At 60.5% G+C, this 19,380-nt stretch overlaps 1 protein-coding gene across 2 annotated transcripts in view; it reads left to right on the forward strand.

The window, feature by feature from the left end:
- CMIP (c-Maf inducing protein) overlaps positions 1-19,380 on the forward strand; it is a 205,983-nt gene that overhangs the window by 181,016 nt on the left and 5,587 nt on the right. For both annotated transcript variants that reach the window (XM_018061763.1, XM_018061764.1), the window contains 8 exons: positions 2,153-2,506; positions 10,088-10,153; positions 11,340-11,366; positions 11,658-11,706; positions 14,397-14,504; positions 17,144-17,260; positions 18,329-18,469; positions 18,785-18,832. In XM_018061763.1, the coding sequence (XP_017917252.1) occupies positions 2,153-2,506; positions 10,088-10,153; positions 11,340-11,366; positions 11,658-11,706; positions 14,397-14,504; positions 17,144-17,260; positions 18,329-18,469; positions 18,785-18,832 (910 nt within the window). The remainder of the gene's footprint in view (positions 1-2,152; positions 2,507-10,087; positions 10,154-11,339; positions 11,367-11,657; positions 11,707-14,396; positions 14,505-17,143; positions 17,261-18,328; positions 18,470-18,784; positions 18,833-19,380) is intronic.

Below are 19,380 nucleotides of genomic sequence, written 5' to 3' on the forward strand. Positions count from 1 at the left end.
GTTGGGTTTTAAGCAGAGAAAGGACTTAATGTCCGTTTCCAGAATCCCCTCTGGCCACTGCTGCAGAGGCCAGGCGTGACCTTGAGCATACCATTAGGCAGTGGTTGCAACTCAATGCCCAGGGTGAAGGCCTGGGGAGGGTGAAGCGGGCCCTGGTGCCTCCCCAGCCCACACGGGCAGCTCCAACTCCCCGCTGAAGACAGCCCCGCTTAGAGGCCCAAAGTAGCTTGGGTTCTGAGAGCCACTGTGAGCCCCTCCAGGAAGTCACGCCGCGGGCTGCGAGACCTTTCCTGGGCTCGGGTCCCCCCACCCTGCTGGTCAGTCCCTGGAAGATAGAGCCCCATGCCGTCCTCTGGGCCGGTCTGTGGTGCTCTCGGTGGGTACACGATGTCCTCATACACAAAGAACAGACAAGCTGACCCAGGTTAGCGTAGCTTGCTGGAAAATCACCCAGTCTGAGCCAAACAGCCTTGAAAATCCACTCCTAAATCCCAGCAGAGGCGAAGGGGACGGAGCTGAGCCTTTGGGTAGCAAGTCGGCTCCGAGCCCCTGGAGTCAGCTAGCGCGCCTCCCCACCGGACCACACACAGTGTTCCGTGAGCCGTAGGATTCTTGGACTTCAGCTCGAGGGCTTTGTTTTTTTCCGCAGCAAAGCTTAGAGTGTATTTATCGAACGTCCTTGGTGGGCTCTGCCCAGACCTGGCTCATGGCATGTGCCAGACCATTTAGGCCCTCCAAATGCCGTGGGTGTGTGTTCTACGCCCGGCCCATGTGCACATCCCTTTGGACACTTAGCCGCATGCGTGCGGCCCATTTAGGGAGGGTCAGGACAAGCAGCTGTTTGTGGTCACATCATTGTGCTCTGAGTCCCTGAGAGCAGCAGGCTCAACCTTGACAGCACACACAGGGAGCCCCAAACCTTAGCGGTGTCTAGACTCCACCCCAGAGAGTCCAACCTAACGGGACCTCGGGATGCTTAGAAGTGCCCCAGGGGACACCGGTGTCCAGCCAGGGGTGGAGAGCTCTGGTACAGGGGCAGGAAGGGTGAGAATGGCAGGTGGAGGAAATCAGGGAGACTTCTTGGAGGAGGAGGACGTGCATGGGCTCATCCTGCATCTTAGAAGTGGAGGCAGCGACCTGGTTTCACATCCCAGCCCTGCCTCCCCACTAACAAGCTGGGTCATCTGGGTAGTCATTTGACCTCTGGTAACAACTTTTCTCATCTGTAATGTGGAGAGAGTAATTCCTCCTCTTCAGAGATATCTGAGAATGTCTGTGTGAAAGTGCTCAGCACAGTGCCAGCCCAGGGGCACCAACAAAGGATGCCCACTGCTGGAGTTCCCTTCGTTCTGAAGCACCACCTCGCAGTATTTGGAAGTACCCAGCGAGGGGGTGTTTTACCTCCACGATGCCCTGACAAGTCCTGCCATAAAGAGGCCCAGCATTTCCCACTCACGTGTGACCTCAGTGATGCCACAGCGCCCTTTGCCCAGCTAACACCTATTAACCCTTTGCACACACGTCATTTCTCTAGGTGGTGGAGAGGCTATTCTGGGGAGTTAGCCAAGAGTGGTGGGGTGCCGCAGACAGGAGTGACCTGCGGGCTTCAGGGAATCAGAATCTGAGGTTTGGGGTCCCTTGGAAGGAGTTTCCACGGTGGAGAGCAGACGCTGAGCTTTCTCAGCCGGCAGGGATGGGGCGGCAGAGGCGGGGTTTAGGGCTTGTCCCAAGGACCTTAACCTTACGGCCTCAGCCAAAAGGGACAGTTAGACCACAGGAAGCAACTGGAAGCCAGATCGCTAGGAGGTCTCCAAGTTATGTCCAGAAGGTGTCTTGGTGGAGGTGGACACCGAGGGCCTTACGGGTCAGTAGAGAGGTCAGCATTCACTCATTCACAATCGTGTGTCCACCACCTGCTGCGTGTGGGGATGCTGGCACGCGCCTTAGCAATAGGCAGCCCAGTTCAGATGCCACCTGTGAACCTCCACCTCTCCTTGTCTACAGGTCTTAAGCAGGCCTGTGTGCTCGCTGGTGGGTGGGAGCCGGCCCCCAACTCGATCCAGGGCCGCGGGGGCCACTGAGCAGGTGCAGCCTCGCCTGTGACGTCTGGGGCCGCACTCACACCCCACCCCACCCCCCTCCTCTCCCGCAGCCGTGACAACTCCCCCAGCCTGAAGGAGATCCGGAACGGCTGCCAGCAGCCCTGCGACCGGAAGCCCACCTTACCTCTGCGCCTTCTGCACCCCAGCCCGGACCTGGTGTCTCAGGAAGCCACGCTGTCCGAGGCGCGGCTCAAGTCAGTGGTCGTGGCCTCCAGTGAGATCCATGTGGAGGTGGAGCCCGCCAGCACTGCCAAGCCAGCGCTGACGGCCAGCGCGGGCGACGACAACGAGCCCAACCTCATCGACTGCCTCATGGTCAGCCCCGCCTGCAGCACCATGAGCATCGAGCTGGGCCCGCAGGCCGACCGCACGCTGGGCTGCTACGTGGAGATCCTCAAGCTGCTGTGAGTGACCCCGCCGCCAGGCGCCTCGGGGTGGGGAGGGGCTTGCAGCTGGGGGTGTGAGTTGAGTGTGCACACGCATGCGTGTGGGTGCGCAGGATGCAGACGTAGGGCATGAGGGCACAGGTTTTGGGGGGTGTTGGGCATGCAGGCCAGGCTCTGTGTGTGCGTGTTTGTCTGAAGACCTGGACATGTGTGTCAGGCATGGCACAAGCAGGATGTCCACACGTGTGTCCATGAGTCTGAGAATCTGTGAGTGCACACACCTGCCCAGGGTGTGCTGCAGTACGTGGTACCCAAGTGTGTCTGTGTGTGGACACCTCGGCGTGTTGTGTAAGGTGTGGGCTCATGCTGAGTTTGTGATTGTCCTTGTGTGCGTGTGAGTGCCTTTGCATGTATGAGGGCACGGCAGCGTGTGAGTGGGTGCCTGCGTGTGTGTGTGACTGTCTGCATACGCGAGCTGGATGTGGGATGGGTGTGGATGCCTCTAAGAAGCCCATATGCGTGTTTCAAGTGCATGTACACAAGTGTGGTTGTGTCTGGGTGCTTGTGCTGCTTCTACGCATGAGTAGCTCTTGAGTGCTCGTGTGTGGGTGTGAACACTTGTGCACTAGAGCTGGAGTGTGTGTGTGTCTCTGTGTATGTGTGCAGAGGTGCGCATGAACCGGCGCATGAGTATGTTGCGTGATCTGTGCACGCCCGTGTGCGTGGTATGACACGGTGTTAGGTCCCGTGGCCTCGTCCGGTGGGCAGGGAGGAGCGTGCCGTGCAGATGAGGGTCTGCGTGCCCGGCTGGTGGGGGAGCTCTGGGCGGGAGCCAGGAGACATGGTCTGCTCTGGGTGGTGCTTCTGAGCTGGGTGCTCCGGGCCTGTGCATGCCCCTCCCTGAGCCTCAGCTGTGGGACTCTGAGGAGCCTATGGTGTCTGTGAGGGTGAGCATGTGCACGCATGCGCAGGCACACACACCCCAGTGCACACAGATACACGCCTGTACACACACAGGTAGGCACAGATGCACGCATGTTAAGCAGTAGCTTCTCATGTTTGGAGGCGACTGGCTGCAGCCCCCTCAGACTCTTCCTCAGTCCTTGCTTTCGCCCCGGAGAGGAGGCCAGGGTCTCCCAGGGCTCAGCCCAGCCTGGCTCATGGTTCTGGCAGCCAAGGCCAGCCCAGAGTGCACGTGCATTTAGCGATGACCCCACCCGAAGCAAGTCCCAGATTCCGCCCAGAGAGCACCCCTCAGAACTCATCTCAGTTTGAGGCTGAAGAACTGCCCACTCCTCCCGGGGTGGCAGTCAGCTCTCCGAGGGACAGACCAGCCACGGTCCCGTCTCCTCCTCTGGCCGGGCCCTGGTCTCCTCCCCGGGCCCCTGAGTCCGACTGTTCTCTGCAGACACCTAGAGCTCCTGGGCCTTGGGGTGGCCTGGGCCCTGACTCATATTTCTCATTAAGCGCTAAGGGCTTGAGTTTCATCATGCAGTTGACACTCATATTTTTTTCCCTTCTTCGTAAACACATGCATGAATGAAGACTCTGTTCTTCCTAATCTGCTTCCAGACCTCCTGCCTGCCCGTGCTGCCCAGATGCCAGGTCGTGGGTAGGGGTCAGGGGGCCCACCGGGCGGTGTTCCTGACCACTGCTTGGAGCAGCCCCTCCCGCCGAGTTCGGGGTTCTCCACGGAGCAGGGTGCACACTTCCTGAAGCCCTTTTCACCATGGGGGTGCTCAGAGCACAGTTTGGGCCTGATTACTTCTCCTGGCCACTGTCCTCCACTAACTCTGCTGCCTGCTTGAATCACTGGCCCACCAGAGGGCCTCACGTCTGTCAAATCCGCAAAACCCCAGCAGCTCAGAGCACTCCAAAGTACAATCCCTTGGAAGAAGCACACATTCAGAGCCAGGCTGTGGGGCTCAGGGGCTGTGACTGTGGGCTGGTTACCCGCCCTCTCTGAGTCATAGCTGCCTCCAAGCAGAGAAGGCGCGGGTACAGCACAGAGCAAGTACCCCCCAGGCGTGAATACTGGGCAGGTGGGGGTTACTGTACTTTCAGTAACAACAACAACTGTATTTCCTCTATTTTAAGGCACTGTTGGGACTGAGATACATCATCTATTTAATAACAGCACTTCGGGAGGGGAAAAAAAAATTTATGGGATTCAGTGCAGACTCAGTTTGCAAGAAACGTGCATCTGAGAATTGAGGAAGTGTGCCCATAGGACTTAGTCTGATGTGTTCTCGGGGCCTCGGTTTTCTTATCTGTAAAGTGGATGTTTTCCTCAGAGGGAGGAACCTTGGACTTGGTGAGAGTGGACTGCTATGATCAATAGGACGGCTCGCTAGATGAGAGTCCTGTGTCGACAATGAAAGAACAGAGGCTCTCGTGTGAAATTGAGGGGTCTTTCCAGCACATTGTGGGGTCCAGAGAAGCCCTTCCCAGAGCCAGGGCCCAGCCTGGCAGACCACATCCACAAGGAGCAGGCACCTCTCCATCCTGAGAGAATGGGCGAGGGTCCTGTTTAGTAGTCTGCCTGCCAGAGGGCCTGCAAACCGTTGGAGTCTGACACCTTCAGAAAGGGACATAGGCCACAATCAGCTCCCCGGAGACTCGTGCAGAGGAGGAGCCCAGCGCAGGTCAGGGCTGACGCTGAAATCATCACGGTGTGAGGGCCAGGCTGGGTGGGACGATGGGAAGAGCGTGCACTTGGGAGTCCGACAGACCAGCTTTGGCTTCTAGTCATCTGGAGTCCAGCTCTTCAGCTGCTGGGCACGTGTGTGCAGTTCACACATTTATGTGTCCATCTCTATGCATTCTTCCATCAAACACTGAGTGCACACCCAGAGGGGCCGGGTTCTGTGCTAAATGCCAGGGCCCCTGTGCTCGAAGCCTCTGAGCCCCAGTAGTGCCAAGTGCTGGAAGCAGTGGGGTGGAGCGTGGGAACCTCTAGGCACAAGTGCGACGGCAGGCCGAGGGATGCCCTTCTGTCCAGGAAGAGAAAAGCTGCTGTCACGAGCGCTAGATGGGCACGTTGGCCATTTTCTCATCAGCTCGAATCTGCCTGCCTTCTTGTTACTTTTGCAAACACCTGGATTTTGAAAGAGGCCTCAATGGGCTGGGGGTCAGTTGGAAGATGCCTCACCCCCTGGGGCCCTTAGGGAAAATGCAGATGGGCTTGGGGTTGTTCTAGTGACCGAGAAACATAGTGATCAGAATGTAGAAGGCAGGCGCGGGGGACATGGCCCAGGACAGCCCTGCTCGGTGAAGGACTTGCTCAGCCAGACGTGTCGGACGGCACAGCTCTGCAGAGGGGAAGCAGCAAGGGTTTGGTGCAAGGAAGCGGGGAGACTGGAGACCCTGGCAGATAGGAATGGCTGAAATGGCCTCTGGCAGGCTGAGAGATGGAGAGGGGGGCTGTAACAGGTGAGGGGCCAGGATGAAGCCAGTCTGATGAGGCTCTGGGGTGCAGTGGACTGGAGCCCAGCCAGCATCCTCTGCCTTCATGAGGGTCCTGTGCCCCAGATGTGACCACTACCAGCGCACCCTCCGCCAGCCACTGTCCTCCCAGTGGGACTCAGGATTGCGAGCTGGGTTCCCTGGGAGGGCAGGGGTGGAAGGATCACCTCCTTGGTTGCACATCAGTCCACATCTAACTGATGAGATGCTTTAGGGCTGTGAGTCTGCCTCTCTGGGCCTTGGTTTCCCAGTTGTGAACTAAGGGTGGTCCTCCTGGGCAGTGCGTTCCGGCCCCCAGGGCTGCCCTGAGCGTTCAGTGAATTCCTGCGTGCCTCGTGTCCGCCGCAGCGCCTGGCACCTGCAGCCTTGTGGCAAGGACGGGTACCCGGTCCCCACAGTCAGCATCTCTGTGCGTGGGCCTCTGGCGAGGGTTCTGTGTGTGCGCAGGGTACGTGTTCGAGTAGGTGGACCCATCTGTTGGGAACCTTGCAGATACAAGTCCCTGGGGCTCCTGGCTGCTCGGCAGAGTCCAGACGCTCCCTGCCGCGCTCAAGAGCAGTGGATCCACCCGCAGCCCGGGAAGGGGTGACGGGGCCGAGAGCAGGGCTTTGCCAGGCCACCGGCCGCAGAGATAATGGCCACTCGCTTCTCACCATGGATTTTAATCCCCGGGCCAGCTGGTTGGCCTGTTGAGGGAGCAGATAGTTGTGTGTGTGACGGCAGGAGCAGGGCAGGGCGAGCCCTCGCCACACCCTCCTGGCACCCTGGCCTGCCTCACCCCAGGTGCCCTGCTCATGGTCCTCCAGGAAGGCCGTGGATCTCCCGCCGATCCCTCAGGCCTCGCTCTGCCCTACTTTGCCCCCGCCACCCCAGAGGCCCTGTGAGGACTCCACCCCCAGCCCAGGGAGCCACCCTCCAGGGTGTGGCTTCAAGAGACCGGGGTTCGGGTCGGACGCCGCGTACAGGCTGCCACCAGGGCCGGGCCTGCCTGACCCAGACCTGTGTGCCGGGGACCGGCTTCTGAGAGGCTCGTGTGGCCCCAGCGCCTCTGGCTGGGATGTCTCCCCAGGCCCCTCGTCCGGGGGTGGTGCAGAGCCCCAGTTTCGCGGCACCAGGTGAGCTGGGCCACAGATCTCTCCTGCCAGGTCAGGGCGGTCACCCATGCCCTCAGAGGCACCCCACCCTCACGTCCTGCAACCCCGCCTCCCCGGCCCAGCTTGACCCTGATGCTACCCACCCGCCACCGCCCCACGCCCGTGAAAGGAAGTCCTTGGTCACGTCGGTGCTGAGCCCCTCGTGGAGCAGCGCGGGGCTGGAGGCCCGGGTCTCCTGCTCAGAGGGCCTCATTCAAGTGCAGCTTCTCCCTCGTCAGCTCTGCGACCTGCAGCAGGCATCCTGGCCTCTCTGGGCCTGTCCCGCCTCCATAAGCAGGGCTTAGGGGAGTCCATGCGTGCTGTTTGGCCCCCAGGGCACACCAGAGGCCTTGAGGATGCTTAAGGGCCCCTGGTCTGCCCTCGCCTCCTCCCTGAGCCCGGGGAGGCCTGGCTGTCCTGTGCTTCCCGGGCTGGGCTCAGTCCTCCCAGCCTGGCCGGCAGCTCTCCCTGCCCCCCTGGCAGGCCGGCCTGGCCTGTCAGCCTTGAGGCCGGCTGGCCCGGCTCTCGGTGCTCGCGACAGGCGCCCTGCTGACCACGGGGGTCCCACCCCCATCCCGTGGGCCTGGCCAGACCCCACCTCCGCGACCCGGCTGTGGCCCGACACTGCCACTGGAGCCTCCAGACTGGTGCCGCTGGGTGTTTGGAGCAGGTCCAGGAGCCAGCCACAGACTCGGAGCTGGGCAGGGCCGTGGCCAGGAAGGAAGTCTGTCTGCCCACCACCCTGTCCTTCGCCCCTGGTTCTCCTCCTGGTCCTGCCTGAGCTGCCATGCTGGACGGGGCACCCACTTCCACCCAGACCCCAGCCCAGCTGCCCACTGGGTGCCAGGCAACACACGCTCTTCACCGAGCAGTGCTGTGGACGTCCCCTTCGGTTCAGGAGTGAGCCCCGGGCCAGGCAGACCCCACCCGGGAGCCCGGCAGGCACCCACGGCCCTGGCCTGACCCCGGTTCTGGGCCTCTGACACCCACTCTGGTTTGTGGTTGTTGTTCAGCTGCCCCGTCGTGTCCGACTCTTTGCGACCCCATGGACTGCAGCACGCCCAGCCTCCCTGTCCCTCACTATCTCTTGGAGCTTGCCCAAGTCCATGTCCACTCTGATTATGGAGGATTTAAACATTGCTTAGAATTTTCTGTATTTAGCAGCCCTTCAACACTGAGCGTTTTTTATCATCTTTCTTAAAACGCAAGAAAAACTGGTCTGTGCCCCTTTTTAAGAACGGGAATGGGCCTGCCTCTGCAGATGGAAACAGCCGGAGCGCAGACTCAGGAGCCATGTGACCTTGGGCCTGTGCTCACCGAGACTCAGTCTTCTTGGCTGTAGGATGGGGAGCTCACCGGGTACCCTGGAGAAACGCAGGTCTGATCCACACATGTGCCTGGAATAGCCTCTGGCTTGTGATGGGCGCTGTCTACAGCATTTGCACCGATTATTCTTAAATTTGTCTGGAAACCGTGAGTGAGTCAGAGACAGGTGGGGGTGGGGGGTGGGTTCAGAGGGAGATGAGGCGCCTACCAAAATCGGCGACGGCAGGTCTGAGGTCACAGGGGTTGCCATGTCCTGACGGGGGCTCCCTGAGGCCAGCACCCCCCATCCCAGGCAGCGGACACCCAGTCTTGCCACTGGAGTCTGAGGGCCTGGCTGGGTATCCTTGCTCCCAGCCTCCCAGCTGCCTGAACTCGGCCGAGCCAGGAGGCATTCCAGGCCTCACTTCCTCACCTGGAGGGCAGGTGTGATCCTCCTGTCCTCAGAATCCTGTCCTGGGGACTCAGAGAGCCAGGCTGTGCCAAGCTCATGGCCTGGTAAAGGGCTCAGTAAACCTCAGCTGGGCCCACCCCGAAGACTTATCTCAGGCCCACAAGCCTTTTTGGGAATCCTTTCCCGTGCGTCTGGGGCTTGCGTTTTTCCTTGGCATACTCCATCGTGTGTGCCGGGCACCAAAGGCTGCCCCATCATCGCCTCTTTATGTGGAGGAAGGAGGGTTGGGAGCACTCCTGACCCAGGGGTTATCTAAACCGTGCTGGGTGAAAAGATCTTCCTCCTTTTTTGGGAATGAAGTACAGGCAGACACATGGCATATAAACAGATAAACTGTATGCTGAGAGCACAGTTAGGGGAAATGTTGAGAAAGCCCCTTGGGGTGGGGAACGGGAAGGCCCAACTCCGGGAAAGAGGATTGAGAAACTGAATTCTGGGAATTCCCAGGGGTAGGATCTGCGCTACCTCTGCCAGAGGCCCAGGTTCAACCCCTGGTTGGGGAAGTAAGATCCCACAGGCTGTGGTGTGCAGCAAAAAAAAAAAAAAAAAAACTATTGAATTCTATACACAACGGAGTCCTGGGGCCATAGGACCAAGAATTAGGTCTGGGGTCTGGGGCCACCCTCTGCCTAGGCCAGGCTCTCACAGAGACCCAGGGGCTAATAAACAAGGAAAGTGCATTTTCTCTCATTTCCGGGGGGGCTGGCATTCTGGAATCAAGGTGTGGGGGCTGTTGGTTTTGTCTGAGGCCTCTCTGCTCGGCTGGGAGGTCTCCCCTCTGTGTGTTATGTGTCCTGAGCTCTGCTTATGGGGACACTGGTCGGGTTGAATCAGGGCCCGCCCCAGTGACCCCAGTTTTACCTTGCTCTCATCTTTGAAGGCCCCACCTCCGTAAAGCTACCATCTGGGGCCTTGGGGTTAGGCCTTCAATGTGTGAATGCGGGGGCACGTTCCAGCCCGCAGCTGAATGGAGTCCGGGAGCTGGGGGGCCAGCCCCTTAGGTGGCCATGGCCAAGTCTCTGGACAGGCTTGACAGGCCCCGCCGCCACGTTGCAGATAGCATGTGCTTGTCCCTCAGGGTCCCTGGGAGCCGAGGTGACCGAGAAGAGTCAGGGCCATGTGGTCCCTGCCTGACTCTCACCCCGTCTCCCACCCTCAGTGATGACGCACCATTAACCTCCCCCGGTCCAGACCAGGCCTGACCGTCACCCCTTCTCTTTCCAGGTCGGACTACGATGACTGGAGACCGTCCCTGGCCAGCCTGCTCCAACCCATTCCATTCCCCAAAGAGTGAGTCCCCCACACGCCCCGGGAACCTTTGGCCTAAGAGAACCACCTCCAGCATCCACCTTGGCCTTAGTGGGGGCACTGATCAGGTCGTGCGATGCACCTGGGGACACCTCAGATGACAGAGGGAGGTGGAAGTGTTGGTCCTCGGCCGTGGGACCCAGGGAATGTTCATACCCCCACCCCGAGAAATGGGAACACCGCCTCACTGCATGGTTGGATGGCTTCACTGGGCCACAGATACAAAGCTCTCTGCACTGGCCTTCAGGCTGTCAAGTTAGCGATGCTTACGGAGCATCAGGTGGAGCTGGGCGCCTGCCCCTCCTGTCTCTGAGGACCAGAGTGAAGATAATGCGGGTAGGACCGCTCCGTCTGGGGTACAGCCAGATGCTGAACGCTCCCTTGTTATCCCCATGACGGTGATCTCTCTCCACAGTGAGCTGGGCCAGAAATGGACCCTTTGGTCTCTCTGGATGGTTCTCATCCTGATACTGAATTTATCTGGGGGAAGAGGGAGAAAGCTGTCTGATGGATAATGGCCCAAGGAGAAGGCTCTGTCTCCATAACCAGGGCCTAAAATGCCTGCAGGCCTCTGTTTTGATAGAGGAGAAGCAGCGGGCCCCAGGAGGCCGCCACGAGCCCTCTGCTGAGCCTATTAACAAGACCGTGTTTATGAAATGTGGCCCTCCAAGGGGACATTACCCTCCGTAATCGCCCCATTTGTCGGCCTGGCTGGTCCCTGGAGCCCCCAGGATGTGCGACCGGAGAAATCCGACTCCCGAGGGCAGTGGCGTCATGGGCTGCAGCCCTGGCCCTGCAGCCCAGGGGACTCACCCGACAGTGAGCCATGATGCAACTCTGCCTGGGAGCAGTCCCCGGCCACCGCTGTGATGCGAGCGGGTAATTAGCGCCGCCGTGCCTTGATGGTGGAGCAATTAACAAACACACCTGGGTCCCTGGTGCCCACGTGCAGACACGTTCACGTGCACCACGCTGAGCGCTGCTCCTGTTCACTGGGGCGGGCCCTGGGCGCTCAGCCTGTTCCCCTTGTGACCACGTCCTGTTGAGTCGGGACACGACGTCCGTGCCTGGGACCAGGCCTACCGTCCCCAGAGGCAGGCCTGCAGGCCATCGTGCTGTCCTCGTGATCGCCCCGCTCACTGCAGTCTTCCCTTTGTTTCTGTTCCAGAGCTCTCGCACACGAGAAGTTCACCAAGTGAGTATCCGGGCAACACCCGTAACCCTCTTCCGGGATGCCCGTCCCCTATCCTGCGAGCGTCCCCTAGCGACCAGCCGTCCTTGCGGCCAGTCCCCAACACGTGTGTCCAGGGAGGCGAGGATGGCGCCCCCTGGAAGTTCTCCTGAGACACGTGTCCCTCCAGGCCCGCCCGGGCGTCTCCTGGTGCTGCCAGCTGAGCTGGCACCCCACCCCATCCTCAGGCCCCCGTCCCGGTCCGCCCCAGCCAGGACCCTGGGCGCGACCCTGTCCCCACCCCGTCTCTTTCAGGGAACTGAAGTACGTGATTCAGAGGTTCGCCGAAGACCCTCGACAAGAGGTGAGGCCGCCCCACCCCTGGCGGGCACGCTGTCCCGGCTGCAGCACGGCGCCCGTGGCTCTGCTGGCACCTCCCTGGCCCTCGGGCATCCCAACAGTTCACACGGGCCCCATCCCCTGCCGCTGCTCAGACACAGCCCCTGCCCCGCGTGTCTGAGCCCGGCCCGTGATGCCAGCGTTCTACGGTAAACGCGGGCTCACGAGAGGTATTTCCCAGCGGCGGTTTCTCCTTGGAGCACAGGCCTCGCTTTAGAGCCAGGCCGGCACCAGGGCTCCTAACCGCGTCTGAGATCACAGCACATCCTCTCTGCCGTGCTGAGCATCAGCGGGCCAGGGACGACACTGCGCTGGGATCTTCCCGGGCACAGTGGCTCAGGGCCACCGCAAGGGGCTGCTCCCTGCCCGCAGCAGGTAGGCTTCAAGGGGAGCGAAGCCTTGCAGCCCAGGGCCCCTGTGTGTGAACGGGACTCGGAGCAGGCTGGGCGCCCACCCCAGCCATGTTCCCATCATGCCAGCGTAAGGGCAACAGCCAGCCTTCGTGAGGGGCTCACCCTGCGTCGTGCACACACACTTTCTTGTTTAATCCTCATGGCAGCCCTACGAGTAGGTGCTTTTATCACTGCTATTTTGCACCAGAATCACCCTCCTTTCAGAGTTGAGAAAAGTGGGGCTGCCTGCCCAGGGTCACAAGACGGGTGCCCTGGCCGGGACAGGAACCGCACCGCGGGAGCCCGGCTCCGGAGCCTGTGTAGGACCCAGCCCTGCATCGCGCACGCTAGGCGAGGGGGAGAGGGGCTACAGGGGGCCGCCCCAGGGAGCTCAGGCCCCCTCTCTGCATGTGGAGTCTGGGACATGAAGGGGCTGGCTCCCAGGCAGGGACAGAGGGGGACCCAGGCACCCCCAGCAGAGCCGGAGGACAAGAAAGGCAGAGGAGGAGGGGGTTATTCTCAGTGGGGCCAAGGCCACGCTTTAAAGCCTTGTTCTGGAAGGATCCGGAAAGATCTAGTTCTAAAGCACCACTGTGTGTGGTAGTCTCTCAGTCGCGTCCGACTCTGTGTGACCCCATGGACTGTAGCCTGCCAGGCTCCTCTGTCCATGGGATTCTCCAGGCAAGAATACTGGAGTGGGCTGCCATTGCCTTCTCCAGAAACAGTCCTTAGGCACAAAGCAGTAGATGGAGCTTCTGAGAGTCCGGGTCCCAGAGATGTCCTCCACCGCTCTTAAACCTGAGCCATTCCCTGCTGGAGGCAGTCTGAGTTCTCCCGGAAAGGGAGGCTTTATTTCAAACCGACTTTGATGTTGATGAATGAAAGTGGTGCCAGCTGCTTCCCGGAGCGGAGCCGCGGCCCAAGTGCCGGGAGCGGCATCTCCCAGGCGGGGTTGCCCCGCGAGGACACGGCCCGCAGCAGGCCCCCACCCTGCCTCGCCTCCCACTGCTGTCGCCTCCCCCGGCTCTCCTCCCCTCTCCCCTCCTCACCGCCTCTCTCCCCCACGCCCCTCCGCCCTCCTCGCGCTCGCCCTCTCTCCCCTCTCCTCCCACCTTCTCCATCTCAGATGGAGCCAGTGGCTGTTTTCCTATAAATCATTGGCTGGATCTGCTGCACAGAGTCCCGTACTCTGGATCTCTCGTTTCTTTGAAGTAGCTCGGTTGACGTTCGGAGGGGAAATCAAAGCCTGGCCGCCCCTGCATGCTGTCTACTTGTGCGGGGGTTGTGATCAGTGGACTGTCTGTGAGCAAGTGGCTCTCGGCAGCAGGTCGGCCTTCACTCGAGGGAAGTGATGGGGCTGTCGCCTCGCTCTCTGCTGAGGACAGGGAGGAGGAGCACAGGCCTTTGTCTGTCTCTCTCTCTGCAGTTACACTGGGGCCAGGGTGGCTGTGGGATTCCTCCCACATACGCACACGTGTTTGCACACACGCACGCGCCCACAGGCGGACACACGGCACTCTGGGAAGGGAGCTGACAGCCGTGGAGAGAGCTGGGGGCATTGAGATTGCCTATGCTCTGCACAGACCATTTTTCCTAAAAGAGGGTGTCAGGGTCCCAGAGAGAGAGAGAGGGGGGTCAGTGGGGCAGAGCTGACGCCAGAGGATGGCGCCCATGAGGGTGGAGCAGGGGAGAGGCCGACCCCTAGGGTTGGAGGGACAGATGCCCCACAAATGAGGGTGAGGGATGCGGGGAGCGGACACCACAATAGTGAAGGGCGGGCCGGAGGTTCCGAGAGAAAGGAGAGCAGAGTGCAAGAGGGGGGACCTGGAGACACAGGCGGGGACCGAGGCCCAGACAGGAGGGAAAAGCAGCTTCCCCATCAGAGGCACAGGAGAACGCTGTGGAGGTCCCTTCTCCCCTCTGCCCCAGCTTCAATGGGGCTTCAGACTGGGCGAGTCCAGCTTCATTCAATGAAGACTGGCTTCATTCTGGGCGACTAGACAAGCCCGGGCCTGGCCGTCCATCTCTAGGAGCTGGTGGCAGATGGCTGGAGTTCCCCCTGTGTGTGGTCATCAGTTTTTCCTTAAAGGCCTTTCCTGGAATTTAGGAGAAGGCTGGGCGTGTCCGGGCTAAACCAGGTTGAACAGGTTCCTTAAGCATGAGCGTGGGGCTCATCCGGGCCTTGGGTGTTGGCATGCGTGGATCGTGGGCCCCCGTTGCCGTGGGTGCTCAGGACTGACCGAGCGCGTCTCCTCTGCCGCAGGTCCACTCGTGCCTGCTGAGTGTGCGAGCCGGCAAGGACGGCTGGTTTCAGCTCTACAGCCCCGGAGGGGTGGCCTGCGACGATGACGGGGAGCTGTTCGCCAGCATGGTACGTGGGGTGCAGGGGGCACCAGAGCTCTGTGTGGGCGCTGGGTTCACCCCTTCTAAGCAGTGAGAGAGCTGCCCCATGCCCGCTGGGGCCTGCCCTGAAATTTCCAGGCCAAAAGGATGCTGGTGATGAAGGCGGTGATGGTGACACCAGCCCCAAGTGTCACCTTCCCATGTCTCACCCGAGTGGGCACTGAGCCAGAGGCCCCCCCAGAAACGTGAGGAGGGACACTTCCTGTCGCCCCATTTTAGAGTCGAGGCATTAACTGCTCAGGCTAGTGGGTTCACTCTGCACTCCAGCACTGTGTAGGTTGAGGGGCCCAAGCACTTGCTGGTGCAGGGGCCCCAGAAGCAGGTCCACCCGCTCGTCTCATCCTTCCACTGAGAAGTCAAGGTCAGGATGAGCGGCCCAGCTTGGAGATGACGGCTCTAGAGGCCACCAAACCAGCAAGCACACCCTTTGGCGGCTTCCCCTTCCCCCACACAGGGGCCAGCACCTCACCTGACCACGCGCTGTCTTTCTTCGTCTTCAGGGCAACCCATTCCCTTAGCTGCTTCTATGCTGACAAGCACAGAGAGGTGCAGGGGCGTGCCCGAGGTCGCACAGGCCCCTGGCCTCCACGACCCTACCTGCGCTGGGCCAGAGCCACCCTCCTTCCATAGCGGAGGAAGCTCAGATGCCCCGTCCCCAGGGCAGACGCCCCTCCAGGCAGTCGGTGCTCTCGCCGAGCCTGCTTCCTGACACAGCTAGCTCTGTTCCACAATCACACCTGTCCCAGAGCGTGAGAAGGCACAAGCCTAGGCCGGGTGTGGCTAAGGTCACTGCCCTGCCCCGTGCTAGCCTGATGACCTTGGACGAGTATCTTCCCTCTCCAGCCTTCAGTGTCCTCGTCTGTGAAATGGGGGTCGTAGTCCCGGTGTCTTGGGATTACTGTGGTTATGGTGATACTAGATGCGAGGCGCCTGGCGCTCCGTCAGCACGCACAAGTGACGGCTGTGGTTCCTCTCGTCTCTGCTGGGTAGCCGGTTCAGCGGGGTGAGCAGCTTGTCATGCCCTCTGCAGTGAACTTAGGGTGGTGTTTGCGCTGTGACAACAGACCCCAGCGCTGCCTCTGGGTCCTTGCTTGGAAAGGGGCTTATTTTTAGGTTCCTTTTCTTACGCGCTCACTCACCACTCCTCATCACCTGCTGCCTGAAGGTCCCCTTCAGAGTGTCCTGTGCATCCTGGAAATTGCCGGCCTTGCTTGCCTGCACCACCTCTCTCTCATTTCTCCTGGGCTCCTCTGATGTCACAGTGTCACCATGGCAACGTTTCGTGGTGCACCACCCCCCACCTCAGTGCAGTGACTGTGAACGAGAGAAGCCGGGAGCTGGCAGCTCCCCAGCCTGAGAGATCGCATTTGTGAGCCAGAATTGTTAATGATGGCGCGGAAAAGGGTCTGTGTGGGGAAGGAAGCAGACGGCCCCTGGATGGCGGTGCAGCGTTGCCATGGAGACACGTGGCACAGACGCCATCCCCTGGATGCAGCTGCCGCTTCCAGCCGTGGAAGGGCACCTGCTCCCCTGTGAAGTCGGGATGAGCAAACCAGGTGGCTGGGGACCCTCGGCCCCGAGCCCCGCCCGCAGGTGCACTGGACAGAAACCGATCTCTGTGCTGGAGGGCAGTGGGTCTACAGCGTCATGATACCTGCAGGTACACAGCGGAGTGAGTCAGTCACACGTGTACACAGATCCACTCTTCTTAAGATTCTTTTCCCAACTAGGCCATTACAGAGTACTGAGCATAGAGTCCCCTGTGCTACACAGCAGGTCCTTACTCGTTAGCTGTTTCATGTACAGCAGTGTCAGTCCCAATATCCCAGTTTACCCCCCGCCCCGCCCCTGTCCTGCCAGTAACGGTTTGTTTTCTATATTGGTAACTCCTGTTTCGTATGTAAGTTCATTTGTACCCCTCCTTCTTATTAGAGTCCACATATACGCGATATCACAGGATGTTTGTCTTTCTTCATCTGACTTACTTCACTCAGTATGACAATCTCTAGGTCCATCCAAGAAACACAGTTTTCTTAACAGCTGTCCCGCTCATAACCCAGATGGAGCAGAATTTACCCGTTCCTGGATTTCTGGGGCAGGGGCCTTCGGGGCCTCAGAGGGCACTGGGGACGAGGAGACAGGGCTCCGCCTGTCCCCTGCCCCACGTGTGCGGCCGGGCCCTGTGCACCCTGAGCACGGGCCTCCAAAAGTTCCTGCCAGGCTTGACTGTGCCTAGAACTCAGGGGCCCAGATGTCTCTGTAATTGCTCACTCCCCGCTGGCCCCCAGCCCACTCCCTTCTGCATCTGTGGTCTGACTCTGCATCCCTCTTAGGAGTGGACCCTGCAAGGTGTGTCCTTCTGGGACTGGCTGACCTCAGGCAGCGCAGTGACCGCAAGGTTCATCCCTGTGGGAGCCTGTGTCAGAGAGAGATCCTCTGAGCCCCTGGGGAGGGTCTGGTGATGGTTTCAGGTCTGCTGTCCAGACAGGATGTGGGGTGCGTCTGGTCATTATCTTCCGGCCTCACAGTCTTTGGGCCACAGGCAGGCACTGCGGGGCACAGCCTGTGGCGGTCATGGCCCCTCACCTGGCCCGTGTCTCCTCACAGGTGCACATCCTCATGGGCTCCTGTTACAAGACCAAAAAATTCCTGCTCTCCCTGGCGGAGAACAAGCTGGGACCGTGCATGCTCCTGGCGCTGAGGGGGAACCAGACCATGGTGGAGGTGAGGAGCCGGCCCCATGCCCTGGCCAGGTGGTTGACTCTCCCGGGCCCTCCTTGCTGATGGAGCACCTTCCAGGAGCTTCCAGGCGCCCAGACCTACTGCAGGAGCTGGGCCACGGCAGCAGGCGAGGCAGCCCTCCTGAGCTTGGCGGGGCAGGAGGCCTTCATCAGACTGTCTCCTCATCCCACGCTCATTAATGCGTGATCATCTGTCGGCCTCAGGGATGGAGCAGGTTTCTGTTCTGTCCTGCCTTTTGCTGCAGAACAGACCACCTCCAAGCAGGGGCTCCAAACAGTGATGCTCATCTGTTTTGCTCCTGGGTCTTCAGACGGTTGGGCTCCGCCAACTGCTTCTCACTGTGGTCTCTCATGGGGTAGCGGTGGATGGGGGCGGGCGGGCTGAGTCTTCCCGAGGCTGTCCCCCTCTGCATGCCCAGTGTCGTCCTGAGGGGACTCAGTCCACAGAGACACAGCAGCTAGAGCTCCCAGGCCACTGTCGGCACCATAGCCCTGGCCTTAACCTGCCCACTCACCAGCCCCGGCCCTCAGTCACCTCTCTGTCCCCCAGAGCCCCCAGCAGCCTGGGGCTCCTGAGCTACTGTCCAGGGAGACCAGGCAGAAGCCACCTCTCTCCTCCGGCCTCCGCCTCAGAGTCAGGCGGCATCACCTTCTAGCCACCGGAAGGGAGTCAGCAAGGCCGGACCCAGGGGCAAGGACAGGAGTTAGACTTCACCTGTTGGCCGGGAGGGCATCAAGCAATCAGACCGAGGGGAGAGAGCCTGGTCTGTCTCTTGGCTCGCCCAGCCGCATCGTGCGTGCCGTGTTGGCCAGGTGCTGCCGGCACGCCCATGACACGGAGGGGGTGCAGGGGCAGGCGATGCCCCGGCATCACGCAGAGGGCGGGGGGAGGACGACCTCCGATTGCAGGGCGCGCCTACCCCGGCCCTGCGCACGCGCGCGCGCGAGGCTCGCGGCGCTCAGGACAGGCGAGGGTTGGGCCGCGCAGCCTTTGCAGGGCAGCCCTGCCCGGGGTCCCGGCCGGCGGTGACGCGCCTCCCGGTCTCGGCAGATCCTGTGCCTGATGCTGGAGTACAACATCATCGACAACAACGACACGCAGCTGCAGATCATCTCGACCCTGGAGAGCACGGGCGCGGGGAAGCGCATGTATGAGCAGCTGTGCGACCGGCAGCGGGAGCTGAAGGAGCTGGTGAGCGCGCCCCGCCCCGCCCGCCGCGGCCTCTGCCCCCGGCTCCTCTCGTGTCCCAGCGTCCAGCGGCGGCTGGGCCGGCCACCCCTCTTCCTTTAGGGGCTTTCACCGTCTCAGTTCCCTGTGTTTCTTGGAATCACCTCTCTGATAAACCGCCTGCGCTCGGGCCTGGCCTCGGGGTCCTCCCTGAGACCAAGACCATCGTGTTGTAAGCCACTGCTGCCATTAGAGGTGTTAGCTGGAGAGAGGAGGGCGGGGGTCCAGGGTGAACGCTCAGGGAAAAGTGGGTTGTAACCAGCTCCCTTCTGTTTGCAGCAAAGGAAAGGCGGGCCCACCAGGCTAACACTGCCCTCCAAGTCCACAGTGAGTTGGTCTCCTCCTGGGGGCTGGGTGGAGGGAAGAAGGTGGGCTAGCCCTCCCTGGGGTAGGGGGTAACAGCAGGCAGCCTCTCTTGATGGGGAGAGGTGAACAGGGACTCAGTGGTGCTTCGCAAGCCAGCTTTTCCAGGCTAGAACTGCTGCAGGAAACCAAACGTGATAAAGATTATTGTTAATATGTTACCAGTTATGTATAATAGCACAACTGATAGCTCACACAGGTTGTGCGCTCATGTGTCAGATTCTGCGCTAATAGTTCATTTTATCTTGACACTAAGCCTGTCAGGTCAGTGCCTCTTCCTTCCCCATTTTACAAGGTCTTCAGGGATCTTGGTTCTTCCTGTCCTGCCACTCCCCTGTCCTTGGCACATAGCTTCCACTTCACAGTCCAAAAGAGCTGCTCAAGCTCCAGCCATCTAATCTCCATTCAAGCCAGGAGAAAGAGGCAAAGAAGAACACCCCCCTTCCCTTTATGGACCTTCCTGGACGTTCCAATGGACACATCTGCTTATATACCATTGTCTGGGTTTAGCA

The sequence above is a fragment of the Capra hircus genome, chromosome 18 (assembly GCF_001704415.2).
Source record: "Capra hircus breed San Clemente chromosome 18, ASM170441v1, whole genome shotgun sequence".
In the NCBI taxonomy this organism is placed as follows: domain Eukaryota; kingdom Metazoa; phylum Chordata; class Mammalia; order Artiodactyla; family Bovidae; genus Capra; species Capra hircus.